The sequence below is a fragment of the Lampris incognitus genome, chromosome 7 (assembly GCF_029633865.1).
Source record: "Lampris incognitus isolate fLamInc1 chromosome 7, fLamInc1.hap2, whole genome shotgun sequence".
In the NCBI taxonomy this organism is placed as follows: Eukaryota; Metazoa; Chordata; class Actinopteri; order Lampriformes; family Lampridae; genus Lampris; species Lampris incognitus.
Genome location: NC_079217.1, coordinates 4,824,067 through 4,849,659, shown reverse-complemented (window position 1 = coordinate 4,849,659; position 25,593 = coordinate 4,824,067). Strand labels below are relative to the sequence as shown.

Below are 25,593 nucleotides of genomic sequence, written 5' to 3'. Positions count from 1 at the left end.
GTGTGTGTGAGAGAGATGTGTGTGTGTGAGAGAGTGAGAGGCATGTGTGTGAGAGAGTGAGAGAGGCGTGTGTGTGAGAGAGCGACGTGTGTGTGAGAGAGAGTGAGAGCGGCGTGTGTGAGAGTGAGAGAGGTGTGTGTGTGAGAGAGCGACGTGTGTGTGTGAGAGAGTGAGAGTGGCGTGTGTGTGAGAGTGAGAGAGGCGTGTGTGTGTGAGAGAGAGAGAGGCGTGTGTGTGTGAGAGAGCGACGTGTGTGTGAGAGAGTGAGAGAGGCGTGTGTGTGAGAGAGAGAGGCGTGTGTGTGTGAGAGAGTGAGAGCGGCGTGAGAGTGAGAGGCGTGTGTGTGTGAGAGAGCGACGTGTGTGTGAGAGTGAGAGAGGCGTGTGTGTGTGAGAGAGAGAGAGGCGTGTGTGTGTGTGTGAGAGAGGCCTGTGTGTGTGTGTGAGTGATGTGTGTGTGTGAGAGTGAGAGAGGCGTGTGTGAGAGAGAGTGAGAGAGGCGTGTGTGAGAGAGAGTGAGAGGCGTGTGTGAGAGAGAGCGACGTGTGTGTGTGAGAGAGAGAGACACGTGTGTGAGAGACAGAGAGAGAGAGAGAGAGCGACGTGTGTGTGTGTGTGTGTGTGAGAGAGAGAGACACGTGTGTGAGAGACAGAGAGAGAGAGAGAGAGAGAGAGAGAGAGAGAGAGACGTGTGTGTGTGTGTGTGAGAGAGAGAGAGAGAGAGAGAGAGAGCGACGTGTGTGTGTGTGTGTGTGTGAGAGAGAGAGAGACACGTGTGTGAGAGACAGAGAGAGAGAGAGAGAGAGAGACAGAGAGAGAGAGAGAGAGAGAGAGAGAGAGAGAGAGAGAGAGAGACGTGTGTGTGTGTGTGTGTGAGAGAGAGAGAGAGAGAGAGAGAGAGAGAGAGCGCGCGCTTGACCCGAGGAGCGAGGATCCCTCCGCACGCCCGAGTTGAACGTCGAAAGGGAGAGTAGCTGGGAGCTGGGTGATGGATGGCGATGGACGGACGGACGGGCGGAGGCGATACGCGGAGCGCGAGTGAAGCCAAAGGTGAAGGAAGGGCTGCGGTTGGCCCGGCCCAGCGGCGATGACGGCAGCGCGCGGCGTGGAAAGGAGAAAAACAAAACCCGGCTCGGCTGCTGGAGACGCGCTTGGGTAACGCGCGGTGCGGACGCGTCGCCGGTGAGCGGTGCGCGTCAGGCGGGCGGTGCACACGCTGCACGCCATCTCCGCTGCAGGAATCATACCCGCCACCAGCTCCGGTAGCCCGCCCAGACCCCGCTTCGTGAGTTGAAACAAAAAGAAGAGACCGAGGAGGAGGAGGAGGGGGGGGGGAGTATTTAGGACCTGGATGAAAAATGTCCTCGACACCCCCGAGCTCCCCGGCGCCCAACAGGAGTTACCTCTCCACGTCCCCCACCGAGGAGCCGGACCCCGCGGAGGTGGACGGGCAGGTCGCGCTGCTGCTTCTCGGCTTGTGCGTGGCCCTCGCCGCGGCTACCTTTGCCGGGGGCGTGTACTCGCTGCTCTCCCTCGTCCGGATGAGGCGCAAAACCTCCCTGTGTCTCATCGTGGCGTCCATGTCAGCGGACGACCTGCTCAGCGTGGTCCCCCTCTCGCTCTTCACGCTCCTGCGGCGGGGGCAAGGTGGAGAGGGGCAGGCGGGCACGCTGTGCACTTTGTCGGGACTCCTCTACGTCTTCCAGGGGGTTTCCAGCAACACGAAGGCTTGCCTCATAGCAGCCTACACCTTCTACGTGACCAAGAGATTCGGGGTGCTCCGGTCCGCCCGGCGGCCGCGGGGGGTTTTGTGGGCGATCGCCTCGGTGTGGGTCCTCAGCCTGGCCGTCAGCGCGTTGCCGCTGTGCGGACTGGGCAGCTTCGCGCCCGCGTCGCTGGGCTGCTTCCCGGAGAGCGGCGGCTCCTACACGCTGCTCCTCCTCTCCCTCTACTCCCTGTGCCTCTGCGGACTGATGTGCTGCTTCCTCCCGCTCACTTGCCAGCTGCTGTGCTCCCGGGAGCCCCAGAGGACGCTGCTGTGCCCGGGTGACCCGGACTTGTCGCGGGGAGCGAGCGCTGCTCCTCTCTGCGACCCCACGTCCCCCTCCCGGGACAGCCCGGGCGGGAGCTGGGGCGCCTACAGCGAGCTGAGCCCGGGCTCGCTCGGGACCGGACGGGGGCTCGTCCGTCCGGACCCCGGTCCGTCTCCGACCCCCGCCGACGGGCGCAAAGACGGCGCGGTCGGGGACACGCCGGTGGTGTTCGCGCAAAAGCGCTTCTCCCTGATCCTGGCGGTGGTTCGAGTTGTTTTGTGGATGCCGATGATGGTAAGCAAGGCACATAAATAAAATCAATCAAAATAAAAACAATAAACACGGAAGCGTCACCACTTTTAAAACGCCTGGGCGATGATTCGGTGTCGCCTTTGCATAGGCAGGACATTTTGATATTTGCCGTATCGTGACAATTCCGATATCCGGATCAATAATACTTCCGATATCCGGATCAATGATAATTCCGATATCCGGATCAATCATATAATTCCGATGCCCGGATCAATCATAATTCTGATATCCGGATCAATGATACTTCTGGTATCCGGATCAATGATAATTCTGATATCCGGATCAATCATAATTCTGATATCCGGATCAATGATACTTCTGATATCCGGATCAATCATAATTCCGATATCCGGATCAATCATAATTCCGATGCCAGGATCAATAATACTTCCGATATCCGGATCAATCATAATTCAGATATCCGGATCAATCATAATTCTGATATCCGGATCAATCATAATTCTGATATCCGGGATCAATTATACTTCTGATATTCGGATCAATCATAATTCTGATATCCGGATCAATGATACTTCTGATATCCGGATCAATCATAATTCTGATATCCGGATCAATCATACTTCTGATATCCGGATCAATGATACTTCTGATATCCGGATCAATTAAATTCTGATATCCGGAGCAATCATAATTCTGATATCCGGATCAATCATAATGAGAAAATATTCCCAAAGAATTCCCAGGCAGGGGGAAATTCTAAGTAAAATAACATTTAATTGCACGTTTCGCTGTTTGAGGAAGGTTTTATGGATCATCTATATTCATGAAAAAATACATACAAGTATGTATTGCCTCAATATGCAGTGGGTAGGTAGGTGTGTAGGTAGGTAGGTAGGTTGGTTGGTAATTACATGGTGCATTTTCTTGTTTGTTGCAATCAAAATAAAGACTTTTCAGCTAAAAATAGACACCACACAGCTACAACAGAAAAAAAAGAGAAAGAAGAATATCTCTGTGAGCAACGCGCCAGAGATGAGACCCGTCTCATTCCTCCTCTGAACGGTGGACACTTACCTGGACGTGTGTCTCCTTGGAGAGGTAGTAGTCCTCCTTAAGACGTAATGAACCGCGGTTCAACACGTCACATAAAACACACATTATCCACGAGTAACAACTATAGGGGTGCGTGCTCCTCCAGTGGCGGCTGGCCAGTACGGGGCGCTGGAGCACCGCCCCCCTCAAACATCAAGAGGCGAAAATCTACTTAAACATGTTGAATATAATTTAGTTGTATAATGTAAATAATGATGAAATAAACGTGTTGTCAGCCTGTCAGCAGCATTACATATTGGTTCAAATGGTATTTGGTGGATTTCTGTCTGAATACATATACTTCCGGTCTGAATACATATACTTCCGGTCTGAATGCATATACTTCCTGTCTGAATACATATACTTCCTGTCTGAATACATATACTTCCTAGGCGAGGGGCGCCGGCCAAACCATACCTTATGCAAGCCCTCAAACTTGTGGCGAGCAGGTGACCTGAGGCTGCTCTCTGATTGGTTTCTTCAGGTTTTCCAGGGGGCGCTGTTCTGTGCTGCCCCAGACACCCCCACTTTTATTGGCAGCGAATTGGTATTGTTTTAATGTTTTATGATCTAACGTGATTGGACGATTCTCGTGGCTGTCAATCATGTTCACACCCACCACCACGCCTCGTCTCGACTGTCAATCATCCACCGTCTACCAACCCTGACAAAATCTATAGACCACATGGTCCTTCTTAATAACTGAGTGGACATTAAAGCAGCAGTCAGGTGTGCTGCGCCGGGGTAAACTGCGCCCCCCCCCCAAAGAATTTGTTTAGCACCAGCCGCCACTAAACTCCAGACCAAGCTATGGCTCCCGGTTGACTTTACCCACCAGATCCACTTCAAACGAACTAATAGAACAGGGTACGATAGCAGATGAAAAATACGGCGCGCCATAAAATACCCATAAATCAATGCGCAACTTGTCACGTCTTTGTCCAAATGGGATCTGACAGCCAATAACGTCACGTGGCTCCACTTCTGTCATCGAAGAAGTGGAGCTCAGTTGCGGTTGGCTGGAGACTAAAAACACTGCACATCTGGAGACTGGAGAAACATTGCTTTGTCTGACGAATCCCATCCACCCATCCATCCATTATCCAAACCGCTTATCCTGCTCTCAGGGTCGCGGGGATGCTGGAGCCTATCCCCGCAGTCAGTCACTGGGCGGCAGGCGGGGAGACACCCTGGAAAGGCCACCAGGCCATCACACGGGGCTCTCACACACACACACACACGCGCACACACACACACGCACACACACACACACACACACACACACACACACACACACACACACACACATTCATACCTAGGGACAACTTATTACGGCTGAGTCACCTGACCTACATGTCTTTGGACTATGGGAGGAAACCGGAGCCCCCGGAGGAAACCCACACAGACACGGGGAGAACATGCAAACACCACACACAGAGGACGACCCCCAAGGTTGGACCACCCCGGGTCTCGAACCCAGGACCTTCTTGCTGTGAGGCGACCGCGCTAACCGCTGCGCCACCGTACCGACGATAACCAACGTAAGAGTACCCATAACGCCGCACACTGACGTTGAAAGCAGGTGGTGACGTCATGGTGTGCGACATCTTTCATCGGTACATTGTGGCCCTGGTACAGAAGCGCCACAGGATACTGCAGCTTCATTTCCAGCCATGCATCCTTTCACTGAAGCAGTTTTTTCCAGCAGTATAATGCCCCAATGCCGACATGGTGGCGCAGTGGTTAGCGCGGTCGCCTCACAGCAAGAAGGTCCTGGGTTCGAGCCCCGGGGTCGTCCAACCTTGGGGGTCGTCCCGGGTCGTGCTCTGTGTGGAGTTTGCATGTTCTCCCGTGTCTGCGTGGGTTTCCTTCCTCTCACAGTCCAAAGACATGTAGGTCAGGTGACTCGGCCGTACTAAATTGTCCCTAGGTGTGTGTGTGCGTATCATAATTTGTAAGCCTTGCAATTCCCTCAGGTTTTAATTAATTGAAATAAACAATTTAATTACTTGGTAACTTATGCAAATGTGTGTGTGTGTGTGTGTTTTATGGTTATCTATTTGGCTTGTCTCTCTACAAATACCAAAGGCGACCCTTCTATTGACCAATTTCCGCCGTCTTTAATTGACAGACATCGGTGCTGATTCGCCACACCACGGACGCTCGGAGCTCGTCTCTGGAGACTCTGGGCTTCTTCCTCACCTTGCTCGCCCCCGCCGTCACTCCCCTGTTCGCGCTCTCCGAGCGCTGGATCCACATGCCCTGCGGATGCTTCATCGACTGCAAACGGGACCCAACACAGGAGCCCTCAGGTAGGCTTCAAAACAACACCGTCAGTCTTTGCCATGCGGGGCGAGCCTCTTGCCCACATGTGAAGCTTTGATTGATTTACCTTCCGTGTGCAATTAGGCTACTTTCAACTATTGTCTCTGCAGTAATGAAGAGAAGATTTGCGTTCACCCTTTCCCTCCAGCAAGGCTACGGAGTCTACAGATTATCCCACGTCACCCAGTCCCAGTGCAGTCCATCCGTTGAGAAGCCCTCCTACCACAACCTCTTAAACTGTGACTTCCCCGGCAGCCGGCCCCAGGAACTGGGCACCAGTAGGCTGTCCAGCTTGGACGCCAACTTTGATTTCAGCGCCGAAACCCCACTGGACAGCTCCTCAAATGCAGACCTGCTGCTGGAGGCGGCGACCGGCGCAGGGGAGGCCCCGGCGGACGGTGCTCCACTTCCCCACGAGGACAACGGCGACGACGACGCCTTCCGCTGCGCTCCCTCGCGACCGTCCCTCCAGCAGCAGGACTACCGCCTGGCCGACGCGTCTTCTGTGTTCGAGGGGCCGGAGAGGAGGCTGTCGCATGAAGAGTGTCGGAAAATCGAGCTGAGCGACTGGGAGTGGTGCAGGAGTAAATCCGAGAGAACACCAAGACAGGTACAAGTAGACCCCCCTCACCACCACCCCCCCACCCCAGTAGGATTTTGAAGATTCACATGAAAACAAGTATCTTCGTCGATGCTTTCTATCACGAGTGTATTTAAGACAATATCTAAGCCACAAATATTCAAATTATTAATGCCTTTGCAGTGGCTTATGTCACTTTTGGTTGCTAGGTAGGATTGCAAAATAAGATGGCAGGCAATGGCAATTTTAAAGAATTGATGTGGCTTACAGGTACATATGGCTGACCAAGGTGTAGAAGACCTTTACCAACACACACAACAACGTCAATAACTTAAACCTTGCTTAAAAAAATTTTTTTTTGGGGTGGGGGGTGTGGTGGTGGCAAAATTACAAACACAATGCAAGTTGTGTTCAGTGACTCTTTAATTTCAAATAAGATTTCAGAGATTTAGCATCATTAAACCCCCTCGCCGTTACCAGTATTAGCAAAGGTGTTGGTAAGTTAAATATGACTCAGCCTTGGCAGTAGTTAGTTTATCAGTCAGGCTGAACGGTGACGTCACCTGAATCCTTCAGTCAGTCCGGCCCGAGTACACAAACACGGCTCTGTAGTCCGCCATTGTTAATGGGTAGAGGCTAGTTCCCATCGATGCAGAGAACGGTCAACTGAGCATGCGCAAGTACTCGTTGCCTCCGTTGTTTGGGTAGGTTAAGGTTAGGGCGGGGTTAGGGTTAAAGTTAGCTAATCAGACGCAGGGTAGGGGCGGGTCTTCCTAGAATCCTAGCGCCTGGAAGCTACACGGGGCGTGTGGAGGCGTGGTAGAGGCATTTCGCGCATGCTCAGTTGACCGTTCTCTACTCCATTTCCGTTCTCTGCATCGATAGGAACAAGCCTCTACCATTGTTCATGTCGTCTTCTTACTTGCGCATGGCTGTTGGACCGAAAACGTAGTACGCATGTGGGAAGGGGAGCCGTGACGTCACCGTTTTCACAGGAAGCGGTGTTGCTAGTTTACAGGGCGACGCTGTAGCTGCGTTTTCAAAAGGTTCCCTTCTGGAACCCGGTTTCAGAAGTTCGCCTTTCCAGGCCCCCAAAACGCCGCTGTCGTGTGAAGCAGCGGCCAAAACGGGGCAGTACTTTACCGTTTTATGCTGAAAACGCTGCCGTGTGAACGGCCCCTCAACTTGCCCCGCTCGCTTCCCAGTCCTGTGACGCTTCCCAGTCCCCCAGTAGGTATACTGGGGGACTGGGAAGCTGCTAGGCCCGGACCTGTATGTGAGCCCGTATGCTCTCAACAAAACACACAGTCGGCAATGACATTGAAGAGGTGATTCACTAGTTTTATTGCTCAGAAGTCATTAAAGTAGCACAGGACCATAAAGTGGATGGATTTTCCGTTTGCCTTTGTGTGTGTTTACATTGTGTTTCAAAGGAAATGAGCTGCCGTCTTTCTCGGGGCGCTGCGCCTGTCTGGCCCGCTTAGTGAGACGTCCAGAGCAGGCAGACACGCAGCAGGCGGCCTAGGTCGTGCTGGCTGCTCAGCTAGTCCCAGCTAGTCCCATCTAGTCCCATCTAGTCTCAGCTAGTCTCAGCTAGTCCCAGCTAGTCCCATCTAGTCTCAGCTAGTCCCAGCTAGTCTCAACTAGTCCCAGCTAGTCCCAGCTAGTCTCAGCTAGTCCCATCTAGTCTCAGCTAGTCCCACCTAGTCTCAGCTAGTCCCATCTAGTCTCAGCTAGTCCCAGCTAGTCTCAACTAGTCCCGTCTAGTCTCAGCTAGTCCCATCTAGCCAATTTCCACAACGCTTGTGTGTGTAAATTCTGCTTCTTTTTTTGTCTTTGTGTTTTTATCTGTCTAGGAAAATGCCTTGCGGACTTTAACATGACAGTCCACATGAATTGCCCAAATGATTTAGACAAAATGCATTCATTTTCCTTCTGTAAAATGTAAAATGAAAAATGTCCCCCCCACACACACACACAACACGGGGCACACTCAGGACTTGATTATCGCCAAGGGTCTGAACATTTCTAAGGTTGTGGTGACTGATGTTGCTCTCTCAGATCATTCCGGTGTTTTCTTTGCGAGCACCAACTCTGCACACAAATGTTCAAGATGGAGGTCATCACAAAACGGCATACTGAAAGATCACTGAACGCACAAATGAAATATTTATTCAGGTTTTCTCTTCCCTGCCGCTCTTTCTTGGGTCTCGGTCAATGGACTTGTAGAACATTTCAATTCTAAAATTACAAATGTTATTGATGCTATTGGACTCACTGAGGTGAAGGTAGTCTCTGGTAAGAAGAGATCTCCATGGAGATGTGCCATGCTGGTCAGAATAGAAAAAAGAGTTCATAAAACTGAACGCAGCTGGCAAGAAACAAATCTTATGATTTGAGGAGTGGAATATTAAGATAGATGTAGGAAAAAAAGAAAACTTTAATACACAGGCAAACAAGCCTGTTTCATGCATCACACACTCATCAGCTGACAAGGTGGCTAAATCTTTGCCATATATACACTACCGTTCAAAAGTTTGGGATCACATTGAAATGTCCATATTTTTGAAGGAAAAGCACTGTACTTTTCAATGAAGATAACTTTAAACTAGTCTTAACTTTAAAGAAATACACTCTATACATTGCTAATGTGGTAAATGACTATTCTAGCTGCAAATGTCTGGTTTTTGGTGCAATATCTACATAGGTGTATAGAGGCCCATTTCAAGCAACTATCACTCCAGTGTTCTAATGGTACAATGTGTTTGCTCATTGGCTCAGAAGGCTAATTGATGATTAGAAAACCCTTGTGCAATCATGTTCACACATCTGAAAACAGTTTAGCTCGTTACAGAAGCTACAAAACTGACCTTCCTTTGAGCAGATTGAGTTTCTGGAGCATCACATTTGTGGGGTCAATTAAACGCTCAAAATGGCCAGAAAAAGAGAACTTTCATCTGAAACTCGACAGTCTATTCTTGTTCTTAGAAATGAAGGCTATTCCATGTGAGAAATTGCTAAGAAATTGAAGATTTCCTACACCGGTGTGTACTACTCCCTTCAGAGGACAGCACAAACAGGCTCTAACCAGAGTAGAAAAAGAAGTGGGAGGCCGCGTTGCACAACTGAGCAAGAAGATAAGTACATTAGAGTCTCTAGTTTGAGAAACAGACGCCTCACAGGTCCCCAACTGGCATCTTCATTAAATAGTACCCGCAAAACACCAGTGTCAACATCTACAGTGAAGAGGCGGCTGCGGGATTCTGGGCTTCAGGGCAGAGTGGCAAAGAAAAAGCCATATCTGAGACTGACCAATAAAAGAAAAAGATTAAGATGGGAAAAAGAACACAGACATTGGACAGAGGAAGACTGGAAAAAAGTGTTGTGGACGGATGAATCCAAGTTTGAGGTGTTTGGATCACAAAGAAGAACGTTTGTGAGACGCAGAACAAATGAAAAGATGCTGGAAGAATGCCTGACGCCATCTGTTAAGCATGGTGGAGGTAATGTGATGGTCTGGGGTTGCTTTGGTGCTGGTAAGGTGGGAGATTTGTACAGGGTAAAAGGGATTCTGAATAAGGAAGGCTATCACTCCATTTTGCAACGCCATGCCATACCCAGTGGACAGCGCTTGATTGGAGCCAATTTCATCCTACAACAGGACAATGACCCTAAACACACCTCCAAATTGTGCAAGAACTATTTAGAGCAGAAGCAGGCAGCTGGTATTCTATCGGTAATGGAGTGGCCAGCGCAGTCACCAGATCTGAACCCCATTGAGCTGTTGTGGGAGCAGCTTGACCGTATGGTACGCAAGAAGTGCCCATCCAACCAATCCAACTTGTGGGAGCTGCTTCTGGAAGCGTGGGGTGCAATTTCTCCAGATTACCTCAACAAATGAACAGCTACAATGCCAAAGGTCTGCAATGCTGTAATTGCTGCAAATGGAGGATTCTTTGACGAAAGCAAAGTTTGATGTAAAAAAAATCTTATTTCAAATACAAATCATTATTTCTAACCTTGTCAATGTCTTGACTCTATTTTCTATTCATTTCACAACATATGGTGGTGAATAAGTGTGACTTTTCATGGAAAACACAAAATTGTTTGGGTGATCCCAAACTTTTGAACGGTAGTGTATATATATATATATATATATATATATATATATATATATATATATATATATATATATATATATATATATATATATATATATGAGACTATTAATTTATAATTTGGAACTGAGAAATGCAAGGCGGCCCTAATTTTCTGACATTGTCAAAAAAATTATAATGTGTGTGCCTTGTTTGCTACTGTCGACAGGTTAACAAACCCTCCTGTGGCAGTAACCTCTGAATCTCTATCTACCAGGGCTTGCAATGAATTTGCCTCCTTCATCAATGACAACATTCAGAAAACTATACAGGCAGTCAGTGCCTCCATTCTAGGTGCCAGGTATGTGTTGTCCCTGTGTCCACCTAAAACCAAATGAAATAGCATGACACAATTTGATTCCATCAACCATAAAAACTTGGAGTACATTATGCAACATCTGAAACCTTCATCCTGCTGCCTTGATAGTCTGCCAACAGGCTTTTTCAAAAATGTTTTTAATTGCATGGCCTCAGATCTTCTACAAACTGTCAACACATCTCCTCTCAGGTTTCTTCCCACAGGCCCTGAAATCTGCAGTCATAAAGCCACTCTTAAAAAAGAACAATCTAGACACTTCACGAATGAAAAATTATAGGTCCACATCAACCCTCCCATTTCTAAGTAAAATCATTGAAAAGGCTGTTTTCCAGCAGCTGAACAACTTCTTGGCACTAAACAACTGTTTTGAAGTCTTCCAATCAGGATTTCGACCACACCACAGCACTGAGACTGCTCTTGTTAAGGTCTTTAATGACATCCGCTTAAACACAGACAATGTCAGAATCCCAGTCCTGGTATTATTCACTCTCAGTGCTGTATTTGCTACAGTTGACTAGAACATATTACTAGACCGACTGGAAAAATGGGTGGGACTTTCTTTCAAAGTACTAAACTGGTTTGATCCTACTTTAAGGGCAGGTACTACTTTGTGTCTATAGGTAATTACAAATCTGAGCAGACAAAAATGATCTGTGGAGTTCCCCACGGCTCCATTCTGGGGCCTATTCTGTTTAACATCCATATGCTCCTACTAGTTCAGATTATGGAAAACAACAAGATATGCTACCATAATTATGCAGACGACACACCGATTTACATAACCATATCACCAGGGGACTATAATCTCATACAACCGCTGAGTGAGTGCACTGAACAAATCAACGACTGGATGTCTCAGAATTTTCTTCAATTAAACAAAGATAATACTGAGGCAATTGTCTTTGGGGCTAAGAAAGAACAATTAAAAGTCAGCGCTCAGTCACAATCAGTAATGTTAAAAATCACAAATCAAGCCAGAAATCTTGGTGTAGTCATGGACTCAGACCTGGATTTCAATAGCCACATTGATAATTAGAAAGTCAACCTACTATCACCTGAAGAATATATCAAGAATTAAAGGAATTACGTCTCAGCAGGATTTGGAATAACTTGTCCACGCATTTATCTTCAGTTGACTTTACTACCGTAACGTCGTCTTTACATGTCTCTGGAAAATTGATCAAACAGCTGCAGCTGATTCAGAATGCTGCTGCTCGAGTCCTTACTAAGACCAAAAGAATGGATCACATCACTCCAGTTTTGAGGTCTTCACACTGGCTCCCTGTCTGTCAAAGAATTGTTTTTAAAATACTGCTCTTGGTTTATAAAGCACTGAATGGTTTAGGGCCAAAATACATTTCTGAGCTTCTCTTACACTTTGAACCATCCAGACCTCTCAGATCATCTGGGACAGGTCTGCTTTCTGTCCCCAAAGTCAAAACTAGACATGGAGAGAGAGGCAGCTTTTAAGTTTTTATGCACCACATGTCTGGAACAAACTCCCAGAAAACTGCAGGTCTGCTGCAACTATCGGTTCTTTTAATTCAAGGCTAAAGACTTTCCTATTTGCCACTGCCTTTAATTAAATCAAATTTGAAGCTTTTGATTTTCATCTTACATTGCACTTAGTTTATTTATTTTATCTTGATGCCTTTTATGTTTTATGTAAAGCCCTTTGAATTGTCTTGTTGCTGAAATGTGCTATACAAATAAATTTGCCTTGCCTTAGCTTTCTTCTCTTCTCTTATTTTCTTTTCTTTTCTTCTCCCGTCATTGTCCTCCTCTTTTACTTTATTTCCTATTTGGATTTTCCCAGTATCCTTCTCATAACGATATGCTTATGACATTGTGTTTTATCCAAGAATATTTCTACCACCACTACCTGTTGTTTAGTTTCAATGAACGAGGTCTGAAAGCCTGCCTATCACTCCAACATACTTAGGCCATTCTGTACTACTCTAATGAGCTTTTTAAACGTTGGACAGCTCAGAGGCGGAGCTCTTATTTGATTGAGTTGCGTGTTCTTAGATTTGCAGTGTTTTTGCAATTTCGGGGCCCCTACTGTAATGACGTGACTTGGCAAATACAAAGTGTGGCTCTAATTGTGTGTGTGTGTGTTTGTATGTGGGTGTGCGTGCACGCGCCGTTGACAGGCCTATTTATTTATTTGTAAGGGACAAGTACAAATAGCACTGACAATTGCACTTGCAGTGTCTGATGTGTTTACGTGTGTGTATATAGCTGAAAGTAATGCTTCATAATGCTTCACTAGCTCACTGATGAGCATTAAAGGCTATATGACGAACAAGATTTGCACAATTCCAGTTAGAAATCAACTCGTGGAATTTAATAACCCTAGCCCAAAAAAAGAGAGAGAGAAAAAAGGTGAATAAATGGAGCATAAATACATAATCTGGTCTAATTTTAGTCTAATGTTAACTGATTTAGAGTATACTTTAAAATCTCAGAATCGTCCCATATATCCGTGCAACGAATTCAAATTGACTAAATCTAATTTGACTAAAAGAGGTCCTACAATATCTGATGAGGCGTACTCCATCATTTTAAAACGATTAAATCCAGACAGAAATTAATTAAACATGGAGGAAGCTGACTTATGAAGACACTTGTAAAGGAGTTTAAGGGCTGGAGAACTGATAAAACGGTCCGTACTGAAAAAGGAAGATAAAGACAATGGAATGAAATGTCAAAAGAGAGCGTCGTTTTTAAATTTTATGGCATGTTTGTTGGGCAGCTCACATCTTCTCACTTATAGGTTGTGTGATGGCCACAAATGCATTTGCAAAATATTTTTTTTTATATATACTTGTAGAGACAAAAACCGCAACAGGTTGGAGGTCGAGTTCAGTCCAGTTCACTTAGCACACTGCAGCAGAGTGCAGCTCCGATCCACTGATCCACGTCTCGCTCAGACTACTGAATCTTTCACAAGCATCTATGCAGTAGCAGAAACTATCGCTGCCTTGCAGGACACGTGTCTACGGTGCACCCGCAGTCCTCTGCTCTTTCCTTCTTAACACGCGTCCCGGTATCAAAACATCTCTCTGTCTTCTGTTTCGTGCATTTGAGTCCCAGATGAGTTGTTATAAAAGTGAGAATTAGGCAAGACCAAACTTTTTTGGGGGGGGGATTTTCTCCCCAATTGTAGCTGGCCAATTACCCCACTCTTCCAAGCCGTCCCGGTTGCTGCTCCACCCCCTCTGCTTATCCGGGGAGGGCTGCAGACTACCACATGCCTCCTCCGAGTCGCCAGCCGCTTCTTTTCACCTGACAGTGAGGAGTTTCGCCAGGGGGACGTAGCGTGTGGGGGGGGGGGTCACGCTACTCCCCCCAGTTCCCCCTCCCCCCTGAACAGGCGCCCTGACCGACCAGAGGAGGCGCTAGCGCAGCAACTAGGACACACACCCACACAGCCAATTGTGACTTTAGGGATGCCCGACCAAGCCGGGGTAACACGAGGATTCAAACCGGCGATCCCCGTGTTGGTAGGCAACAGAATAGACTGCCATGCTACCGGGACAAGACCAAACATTTTAATGTTTAATGGTTTCCGGCAGAGGATGGCACGATGGCGCAGTGTTTAGTGCGGTCGCCTCACGGCAAGAAGGTTCTGGGTTCGAGCCACGGTTCGTCCCGGTTCGTCCTCTGTGTGGAGTTTGCATGTTCTCCCCGTGACTGCGTGGGTCTCCTCCCACAGTCCAAAGACATGTAGGTCAGGTGACTCGGCCGTACTAAATTGTACCTAGGTATGAATGTGTGTGTGTGGCACTGTCGGCCCTATGTGATGGCCCAGCAGCCTGTCCAGGGTGTCTCCCCACCTGCCGCCCAATGACTGCTGGGATAGGCTCCAGCATCCCGCAACCCTGAGAGCAGGATGAGCGGTTCGGATAGTGGATGGATGGGAATGGATGGTTCCCGGCGGTGATGAGGAGGAGAAGAGCGGGGAGGAAGAGTGCCCCTGTGCTGCGGAGCAGAAGCAGCACTGCCACCGGCATGACCTCTGAAAGTGACAGTAATTGTATGTTTTTGAACAACAACACTCTGAGGTAATAGTGAAACCAAATTGGAACAAGAAAAGAAGAAGGAACAAATATGCAGGCATGCACAGATGCACTCGTACACACACCCACCCACACACACCCACACCCCCACCCACACACACACACCCACGGGCGATGTTTTTGTTTTGGTCTGAGAATCGCCAGAGGGTGCAGAATCCACGGAGTGTGCATCCACAGTTGGCCTTCGCACTCACTTTGCATCATGTGGCAGCTGGAGATGCTGTCTGCTGGCTCGTTTGTATGCATATCGAGTGCGTGCTTGTGTGTGTGGGGGGGTGTTTGTGCTTTTTGTGTATGTTTAAGTCATTGTGCGTTTGTGTGAATGTGCTTGCGACTTCAGTCTGCCTGTGTACTACGTGTGTTTGCGGGTGTGCCCGTGTTCAGCATCTTTGTGTGTGTGTGTGTGTGTGTGTGTGTGTGTGTGTATCTTAAGTCTTTTGAATTCAAATTTGAATTTTTTTTTGTGTGTGTTTTTGGCACTTCCTGTACACTATACAGGGATAAACCTACGTTCACAAAGACTAGGATGAGTATAGAACAGCTACAGTGATATGCAGTCACACACACAGTGATATGCAGTCATACACACACTCGCACTCATGACCAACACCCCCCCCCCACACACACACACACATGAATAAAGGAATGAATTAATGCCTTTGTCATTGCACAGCTGTACAACAAAATTAGCTCAAACTTGGTGTATAATTATAATTATAAACACTGTAATAGAAATTGTAGGTCACCTCAGCTGGCACCTAGCAGCCGACTTAGAACTGGTGTGGACCCGGGAATCCGACTGTTTAATTAAAACAATGTGATGCCCTGTGATGGACCGGCAGTCTGTCCTGCCCAGGGTGTCTCCCCGCCTGCCACCCAGTGACTGCTGGGATGGGCTCCAGCATCCCCGCGACCCTGACAGCAGGGTAAGCGGGTTGGATAATGGATGGACAAATAGTCAAAATACAAATAGACACACATTTGCAGCACAACCAACACAGTATAATGTATGCGTAAGTGTAACATCTATTACACTAGATAAACAGTCTGTGTATCGCACTAACCCGGGCCAGCGTAGTTTTTTGCACATGCCAAATGTACAGGTGTTATTGCACAGTTTCGGGGTATTACTGCAACCCTAGAGTTTGTTAAGAGTTCAGTTCTTTAATGGCACTTGGATAGAAACTGTTCAAAAGTCTGGAAGTACGGGTCTTGGAAGACCTATAGCGCCTCCCAGAGGGCAGCAGAGTGAAAAGGTGGTTGCCTGGGTGAGATGAGCGCTCGATTATGTCTGTGGTCCGACGTAGGAGGCGGGATCTGTGTGTGTCCTCAGGTGACGGCAGCTGTGTGCCAGTGGTTTTCTGTGCAGACTTCATCACTCTGCAGAGCATTCCGATCAGCTGCAGCTTCCGGTGTGGGAAGACGGCGGCGTGGACTCGAGTTTGCGGCGGCCTGACCCAGTGCCGATTATGCAGTGTCTTTGTTCCCGTCTAAGGCTGCGTCTCAGTTTGTGTCATCGCGTTAAGTTTTTATTTTGCTCGTCGATTTCGTTTGGCTGGGAGAGCTGGCGCTGGATCGGCTGGGAGAGCCTGGTCTGCTGCGGGGCGGGCTAAGCTAACTGCTAGCCCATGACCTTCCCGAGAGGAAACACTGAGATGGTCTGGCGGTGGCCTCGCCTGGTGGCGGCCTCGCCTGACATCACCTGCGCAGTGTTTTTGTCTGCGTCTACGTTTGTGTCGTCGTGTGGAGTGTGTGTGTGGGGGGGGGGGGTCGAGGGTGTCTGGCTGGGAGAGATGGCACTGGATTGGCTGGGGGAGCCCGGTCTGCTGCATCCGATTGGCCCAGGGACCACAGCGCTGCCTGGAACTGCCCCTGAGTGGAAACACCGAGGGCGGTCTGATGGGACGCGGAAGCGGGGCAGGCTAAGCTAACTGCTAGCACATGCAGACCGGCGGTTCCGACAGTCATCCTGGCTGGCGTTCGTTCTCTGGACGGCGGATTTTTTTTTTTTTTGGACTGTGTTGTACTGGGAGGACTGTGGGGCTGGCTGTTTTTTGGTTTTGTTTGTTTGGTCTGTTTTTGTATGTTTTTGGCGGTGTCGTTTTTTGGATATGTTTTTGTGTTGCACTGCTGTGGGCTGGGGGGCAAACGTAATTTAGTCCACCCATGACCGGAACCGCTCATCCTGCTCTCAGGGTCGCGGGGATGCTGGAGCCTATCCCAGCAGTCATTGGGCAGCAGGCGGGGAGACACCCTAGACAGGCCGCCAGGCCATCACACAGGGCCACACACACACACACACACACACACACACACACACACACACACACACACACACACACACACAGCTAGGGACAATTTAGTATGGCCGATTCACCTGACCTACATGTGTTTGGACTGTGGGAGGAAACCGGAGGAAACCCACGCAGACACGGGGAGAACATGCAAACTCCACACAGAGGACGACCCGGGACGACCCCCAAGGTTGCACTACCCCGGCGCTCGAACCCAGGGCCTTCTCGCTGTGAGGCGACCGCGCTACTATGAAATGACAAATAAATGCTCCTGATTCCTGATACACAAGCTCAAACACACCCAGAAAGGTGCACACACATAACGTGCAGTCTTATAAACGCCAGACTCAACAGATCACAAAGTGGAAGCTATGGCCAACTGATGCAACACAAAAAGAAAAAACAAGAACTTCCCACACAAATGTGTCCGTGCACACAGACGTGTGTATGCACACATGATCGCACACAGACACACACGCACAGGTACACACAAACCACAGATTAGCCAAGCTCAGATAGTGGGTGATTTATTGTTTTTCCCCGCCAGTGTTGTGTTCCTTGTTAGCAGGCTGGGTGTCATTACCCACCGTCTCTCCCCCTCAGCCCTCCTCCCCTCTGGCCCCCGGTGTCCGCAGCGAGAGGTGGAATTGGAGCCCAAAGACATCTTTACCCTTCCTGTGACTTTATCCACGCCGCTAACGAGCACAGGCCTGGGGGTGCACTCAAAAGCCCTCTCTCTGGGGGCAGATGGAGACCCGCTCCCCTTCCTAAACAGAGGCATAAGAGTAAGGGGGAGAACCAAAACCTCCTTATGAATTATGAATTAATGCCATCCCCCCGCCTGCAGGGCTTTAGGCTCGAGTCTCCGAGCCCGGCCGCGAGTGTAAATCAAGATGAACGTTCCAGGGCCAGAACTGACAACAACATGGCGGGGCCTGCAAGGATGGATGATACTCCAGTTCATTAAGATATCTTCTGGTTAGATCTTGAAAGGACAACAAGGACGGTGTAATTAGGTACATCAATTAAGGATCTAAAGTAATACCCGTCTAACAGTAATATACATACACTCCAATGTTTTTTGAATGTTTGACCTGGCAAAGGAATTCTCTACCATTTTATTTTTCTCAGCCCCTATTTAAGTTTCTTTGTTAGGGGCGTCCGGGTAGCGTGGCGGTCTATTCCGTTGCCTACCAACACAAGGTCGCCGGTTCGAATCCCCGTGTTATGTCCGGCTTGGTCGGGCGTCCCTACAGACACAATTGGTTGTCTGTGGGCGGGAAGCCGGATGTGGGTGTGTCCTGGTCGCTCCACTAGCGCCTCCGCTGGTCGTCGGGGCGCCTGTTCAGGGGGGGAATAGCGTGATCCTCCCACGCGCTACATCCCCCCTGGTGAAACTCCTCACTGTCAGGTGAAAAGAAGCGGCTGGAGACTCCACATGTATGGGAGGAGGCATGTGGTAGTCTGCAGCCCTCCCCGGATCAGCAGAGGGGGTGGAGCAGCGACCGGGCTCGGAAGAGTGGGGTAATTGGCTGGATATAATTAGGGGGAAAAAGGGTGGAATATTAAAAAAACAAAAAAAAACTTTGTCAGTTTTGCATGTTTGCTTCCATTTTCGCTCCTTCCTCCGTCTCTCAATCCCAAATTGGTCATTTCTCCGGCCATTTTTTCCATCTTCCACTTGCATTTTCTTTTGTTTCTGTTCACTAGTTTCACATTTCCCCTCTTTCCTCTTGTAGTAATAATCTCTTTTCCTAGTTCTCCATTTGTTTCCCCTCCCCAATGGGTTTGTTGCCCCCTCCCCATGCACCCACGGTGACGGGATCTGGGGCACTATCGGACTTGCAGCCGCATCGACTTGCCCTCGTCTCTCTCTTTCAGCGCCTTTCCGTCAACTCCACAGTGAGGCGAAGAGAAACGAGGATGGGAGATGATACGACGACAGAAAAGGAGTCAACTGGAAGCACGAGGGAAGGGGAGAGGTCAAACGCTGCGTTTCTGTTTTATTGTTGGGAGTCTCGAGCAATCAGGCCTTGTGACGCGACGGCGTCCGAATAGCTTAGCGAGCACCGTGAGATGTGCCACGATCCTCCCACGGTCTCCTCATGTGGCGTCTCTCTTCTCCGCTGCTGTTCGGCAGCACGGATCCCCTCCGTAACCTCCTCACAAGATAGCCAACACACTTTGATGTGTGGTGAATTAGTGGCCATGAAATTGCTGCGGTTAAAACAGCGGTGATCCAAACGGCGCTTGCAAGTGAGAAGATCGCAGACTGATAGACCAACCACGCGAGACAACGCGATGGACGGAGAACAGGATTTGGGACCTTAGCAAAACGCACTTCCAACAGTCACTTCCAGCCAAGTAATCGCATTGGTCAGGGACTCCCATGCTGACGGCGCCATGGTGATGAGTCAGAGGTCTGTCTTGTTTCCCTCCTGTTCCTATTTTTTATGTGTGTACACTAATTTGAAGAAACGTTTCACATTTTACGGTGTCCATCTTATTTCAGCTATAATTCCCATGCTGTTGTCACACCGCTTCCGGCGTGGGAAGATGGCGGCGCGAATTCATGTTCGCAGCGGCCTCACCCAGTACCGGCGTGGGAAGATGACGGCGCAAATTCACATTTGCGGAGGCCTCGCCCAGTGCCGTCGGTGCAGTGTCTTTGTCCACGTCTAAGTTTTTGTCTTCGTTTGTTGGCTGGGAGAGCTGGCGCCGGATCGGCTGCGAGAGCTCGGTCCGCTGCGCTGTGGGCCCAGGGACCGCGGCCTTGCCCGCAGCTGCACCCGAGGAGGTAACACTGGGGGCGTTCTAACAGGACACGGAAGCGGAGCAGGCTAAGCTAACTGCTAGCCCATGCAGACCAGCAGTTCCAATAACACTGAGGGCGGTCTGGCGGCGGCCTCACCTGGCGTTGACTGTGGTGTTTTGATGTTGTCATGAGGACTGCAGGGAGGTGTGTCAAGGGTGTCTGGCTGGGAGAGCTGGCGCTGGATCGGCTGGGAGGGCTCGGTCTGCTTCGTCCGGTTGCCACAGGGACCACGGCCTCTGCCTGGAGCTGCGCCCGAGGAGGAAACACGGAGGGCGGTCTGACAGGACGCATAATCGGGGCAGGCTAGGCCAACGGCTAGCCCATGCAGACCGGCGGTTCCGACAGTCATCTTGGCTGGCGTTTGTTCCCTTGGACAGTGATTTATTTTGTTTGTTTGTTTATTTATTTGTTTGTTTGTTTTTGGTCTGGATCTATGTGTTAGCTTGAACATATGTGTTCCTCTAGTTCTTGATTGCATTTTTGTCTTGATGTTGCACTGCTGTGGGTGGGGGAAATGGCATTTCGTTTCATTTCATGTCCGCAAGTACATGAGGTGAAACGACAAATAAAGTGTTGCTGTTGGATGTTCTTTACTTCCGAGCCTGGTGGTTGGCCCTGGATCGATTGCACCATTGCAATAAAAAACGGTCAGTTATTATTGCTGCAGTAATCATCGTTGAAGTAAAAATCACCCTCTCTGGTATTACTACGGTATCAATAAATCAGTAAAAACACCCCACTGTTATCAAATCAACACCCGTTCAACCTCCTGTCAACCATCATCTTTCACAGTGTGAGCCCACAAGGTTATACGAAGATCCTAAATTCCCTGAGCTGTATTATCCAGTCCTCCTGGCAAAGTGCTTGCTCCCGGTGCTTCTGCGTGTTAGCTTCATTAAATCTGAGAATGTAAATGGTCAGTCAACACATTAATCACCCTGCCCTTGGCGTCATGGATACCATCTGAGCTCAATTAGTGTGAACACAGGGCGCTACTTCGGGGCTACGTAGAAATGGCTGCACAGGTGATGGGAAGGGTAATATACCGTCTGCCTCCCGAGAGAAGCACAAGGTTCAGCAGGAGGCAGGATAGTCGTGAAGTCTTATTACATTAATGTGATATCTGAACACAACTGAGTTATATGAACGACTGCCTCTACCTGCATGGCCATCATGTCCGCATTGCCAACTAATGATCGTCTCTCGAAATGTTCTTGTGTGTAAATAATCGTTAGCCAATGGTTAGCCCCAGAAAATCATCACATATCGAGGTATTTGGTGAAAAATATTGTGATTTTTGAGTTTGTCATTACTGCAAATCCATACTTCCTATATGAAAATCCAGTGTGGATAAACCCAGTTTATGATAGTGACTGTGGTCTGGTTTTTCTTTTGCAGCGGTCAACAGGGGGCTTGTCGGTCCCCCTGTGTGCCTTCCAGGGAACGGTATCTCTGCAAGCGCCCACAGGGAAGACCCTCTCTCTCTCCACCTACGAGGTCAGCAGTGATGGGCTCAAAATCTCCCCCAACAACACCAGGAAGGTAACACCAGTCAGTTCGGTCTTTTCCAAAGCTTAAAACATATCTTGGGGGGCGTCCGGGTAGCGTGGCGGGCTATTCCGTTGCCTACCAACACGGGGAGCGCCGGTTCGAATCCCCGTGTTGCCTCCGGCTTGGTCGGGTGTCCCTACAGACGCAATTGGCCGTGTCTGCAGGTGGGAAGCCGGATGTGGGTATGTGTCCTGGTCGCTGCACTAGCGCCTCCTCTGGTCAGTCGGGCTGCCAGTTCGGGGGGGGGGGGACTGGGGGGAACAGCGTGATCCTCCCACACGCTAAACCCCCCTGGTGAAACTCCTCACTGTCAGGTGAAAAGAAGCGGCTGGTGACTCCACATGTATGGGAGGGGACATGTGGTAGTCTGCAGCCCTCCCCGGATCGGCAGAGGGGGTGGAGCAGAGACCGGGACGGCTCAGAGAGTGGGGTGATTAGCTAGGTACAATTAGGGAGAAAAAAGTGAGGGGGGGGGGGGACTGTTGCAGCAACAGAGAGGCAGTCAGTTGTGAAAGCCACGATACTAGTAGTGAGATAAATGTAAAAAACGTAATGTGAAGTATACCTAATAATGAAGTAGCAGCTTCTTCTTAGGTGGCAGCATGTTGCTTAAGTCAAGAGTTCAGCATGATGAAATCACGTCTGTCCTCACATGATGAACACCATCGCTCTAGCTTCTTCTGAAACTGCTGTAACTTAACAGATTACATGACTGAGATTGATCGATTGAAATTCATTGGAAGCTGTTTATGTTATTTACAGTATTTTTATCATGTACAGTTAAAAAGAAAGAGTTAAAATATATCTTATTTGTATTACGTTTGATATATTGGCGATGCATTTGTGTTTGATTAGTTAAGATACTGTTAAGAAACTACGACTACCAGAATGCTTTGCGAGAAAGTAAAAGTCAAGCATGCTATGAGGACGCCTGTTCTGTTCGGAGAGAGCCACGCCAAGTGAAAATTAGTTCAGCTCTCGAAAGTTGTAATGTATTGATTGATTGCACCACCCTTTATTTATATAAAGACGTTTTCGTTTTATATCCGTCGTCCTGCCATTACTTTGAAGGTAGTTTACACTCCAGTAAGACTTAGGAGAAGTCCAACGTAACTGGAGGAAATAGTCAGAACTGGCCTACGATGCTGCGAAGTGAAATTATCCATGCACCAAAAGCAGAGCCGCTTCAGTGTCGAGGGAAAAACTGTCAACAAGACAAGAGATTAAAAGAGAACTACATCGTGGTGATTATCATGGGGCTATAATTTCAGCAATTTCAACGACAATAATTTGAAACTGTGATTGACCATGCCAGTCCCTGGTGCAGTCCAAGTTTATGAGAATAATGGAAAATTTTTTAGCCTCCGAGTTTATTCCCCCACATATTGTGCTGAGATGTTATACACAACGCTCCCTGTAAGATGTGTAACTTCATTTCTCTACCTCTCTCTGGAGTATTGTAAATTTAATAGATATGACTACATGCTGTCAGTAAGACAGACTGTGGCATAAAACTCCCTTCCTCCCTTTCCTTCTCCATCTTTCTCTCTCTCTGTCTCAAGGTTGAAGTTTACCGCTCTAAATCAGTTGGCCACGAGCCCAGCGCTGACGATCCAGCATCAGGGCACCAGGCTGGGGATGTGAGTGCTTGCATGATGGAGCTGGGGATTGAGACACAGATGGGCATGGACATGAGCATGGGGATCGGCTCAGTGGTGGGGGACACCAACGTCAAGATCCACCTGGAGGTTCTGGAGATCTGCGACAACGAGGAGGCCATGGACAGCGTCTCCATCATCTCCAACATCAGTCAGTCGTCCGCCCACGCCCGCTCTCCCTCACTGCGTTACTCACGCAGGGAGAACCGCTTTGTCTCCTGCGATCTGGGGGAGACTGCCTCCTACTCACTGCTTATCCCCAGCGGTGGCAACCCCGAAGTTGACAACATCAACATCAGCATCCCCGACACGGTAGAGGCCCACCGGCAGAACAGCCGACGACAGACCCAGGAGAGCTCGGGCTACCGGGAGGAGATCCAGCTGCTCAATGAGGCCTACAGAAAGCAAGCCGGGGACAAGCAAGAGTGACCTGGACAGGAGATGGCGAAAGACCGCCCCTTGAATTGATCTGTCTATAGGTGTCCAGAGAACAATGCTAACCGTGAAGACCAACAAATGAGCAGATTACTAGTGATTAGACATTCGACCCTTTATGATTATTATTCCAATAGGACTGACAGAGGAAACGAAGACTTAGCCTACGAGATCACGATCATCCCGGAGTGAGCCCTCCTGCACGTTGTCCTCAGATGGTATTGTGACCGCAGATAAATCACCTGCTCTTTGGTTACATTGAAACAGAGTAGACAATGTGGGGGACATTGACAGTGATGGTAAAAAATGGGGCCCGAGGAAGAGAGAGAGAGGGAGAGTGAGAGAGAGAGAGAGAGAGGGAGGGAGGGAGGGAGAGAGAGAGAGGGAGAGAGAGAGAGAGAGGGTGTGTGTAAGGGAGAGAGAGAGCGAGGGGGGAGAGAGAGGTAGAGTGTGTGAGTGAGTGAGAGAGCGAGCGGGGTGGGGGGGAGCAAGAGGAGCATTCCTGTGTTGTATTAGCATGCTAGCTTAGACCTTTATCAAAGGCAGCCCATCATCATAAAAGCGGGGGACGGAGGGGGGAGGGGGAGAGAAATCCAGTCAGACAAGAGAGGAGCAAGGAGCTCATTCATCACACGGATATGCTCCTTTAGACTACGTCACTAGTGACTCAACAGGGAGACCACCTGACCCCCGCGTCTGACTCATCCTCGTGTGTGTGTGTGTGTTCTTGTTTAGCTTGCAAAGCATTTGTGTACTAGCCTTACGAGGACGTGTGTGGCTGGCACTGTGTTGTATAAACGTCTCTGTGTGTTGTTATGGAAATGTGCGTTGGCCACGTCACGTTGGTTTGTTAATAATTTACCGTAGGTTTAATACCAATAATGTCACTACTCTCATGATTGTCTGATTCTCCAGAGCAGAAAGAAAGAATGAGAGCGAGGAAGAGAGAGAGGAAGAGAGAGAGCAAGAGAGAGCGAGAGTGAGCAAGAGAGAGAGAGCAAGCGATAGAGTGAGAGAGTGCAAGAGAGAGAGAGCGTGAGAGAGAGCGCAAGTGAGAGAGAGATAGAGAGCGAGAGAGCACGAGAGTGAGAGAGCTAGAGCGAGAAATAGTGCAAGAGAGCACGAGAGAGAGCGAGAGAGCAAGTGAGCGAGAGAGAGTGAGTGAGCGAGAGTGAGAGAGCAAGAGAGAGATAGAATGCAAGAGAGTGCCAAAGAGAGCGCAAGAGTGAGTGAGAGAGAGTGACAGCGAGAGCAAGAGAGAGCGAGAGAGAGGAAGAGAGAGAGCAAGAGAGAGCAAGTGAGAGAGAGCACGAGAGCGAGAGAGCACGAGAGTGAGAGAGCTAGAGCGAGAAATAGTGCAAGAGAGCACGAGAGAGAGCGAGAGAGCAAGTGAGCGAGAGTGAGCGAGAGTGAGAGAGAGAGAGTGAGAGAGCAAGAGAGAGATAGAACGCAAGAGTGCCAAAGAGAGCGCAAGAGTGAGTGAGAGAGTGAGAGCAAGAGAGAGCGAGAGTGAGCAAGAGAGAGAGCAAGCAATAGAGTGAGAGAGTGCAAGAGAGAGAGAGCGCAAGAGAGAGCGCAGGTGAGAGAGAGATAGAGAGTGAGAGAGCACGAGAGTGAGAGAGCTAGAAATAGTGCGAGAGAGCAAGTGAGCGAGAGTGAGAGAGTGAGTGAGAGTGAGAGTGAGAGAGCAAGAGAGGGATAGAACGCAAGAGAGTGTGAAAGAGAGCAAGAGTGAGTGAGAGAGAGCGAGAGAGAGTGCAAGAGTGAGCGCGACAGTGAGAAAAAGCGAGGGTGAGGGCGAGAGTGAGAGCAAGAGACAGATAGCAAGCGAGAGAGAGACAGAGTGCGAGAGAGAGCGCAAGAGTGAGCGCGAGAGAGAGTGAGAAAAAGCGAGGATGAGGGTGAGGGCGAGAGAGAGAGCAAGTGACAGATAGCGAGCGAGAGAGAGACAGAGTGCGAGAGAGAGCGCAAGAGTGAGAG

At 49.1% G+C, this 25,593-nt stretch overlaps 1 protein-coding gene across 1 annotated transcript; it reads left to right on the top strand.

Annotated features, from left to right (window-relative positions):
- The first annotated feature begins 1,331 nt into the window (after nucleotides 1–1,331).
- LOC130116157 (probable G-protein coupled receptor 149) lies at nucleotides 1,332–23,607 on the top strand. The gene is made up of 5 exons (XM_056284110.1): nucleotides 1,332–2,326; nucleotides 5,529–5,709; nucleotides 5,833–6,332; nucleotides 21,368–21,511; nucleotides 23,083–23,607. The coding sequence occupies exons 1-5, from the start codon at nucleotides 1,358–1,360 to the stop codon at nucleotides 23,605–23,607; spliced, it is 2,319 nt and encodes a 772-aa protein (XP_056140085.1). The 5' UTR covers nucleotides 1,332–1,357.
- Nucleotides 23,608–25,593: the final 1,986 nt, after the last annotated feature.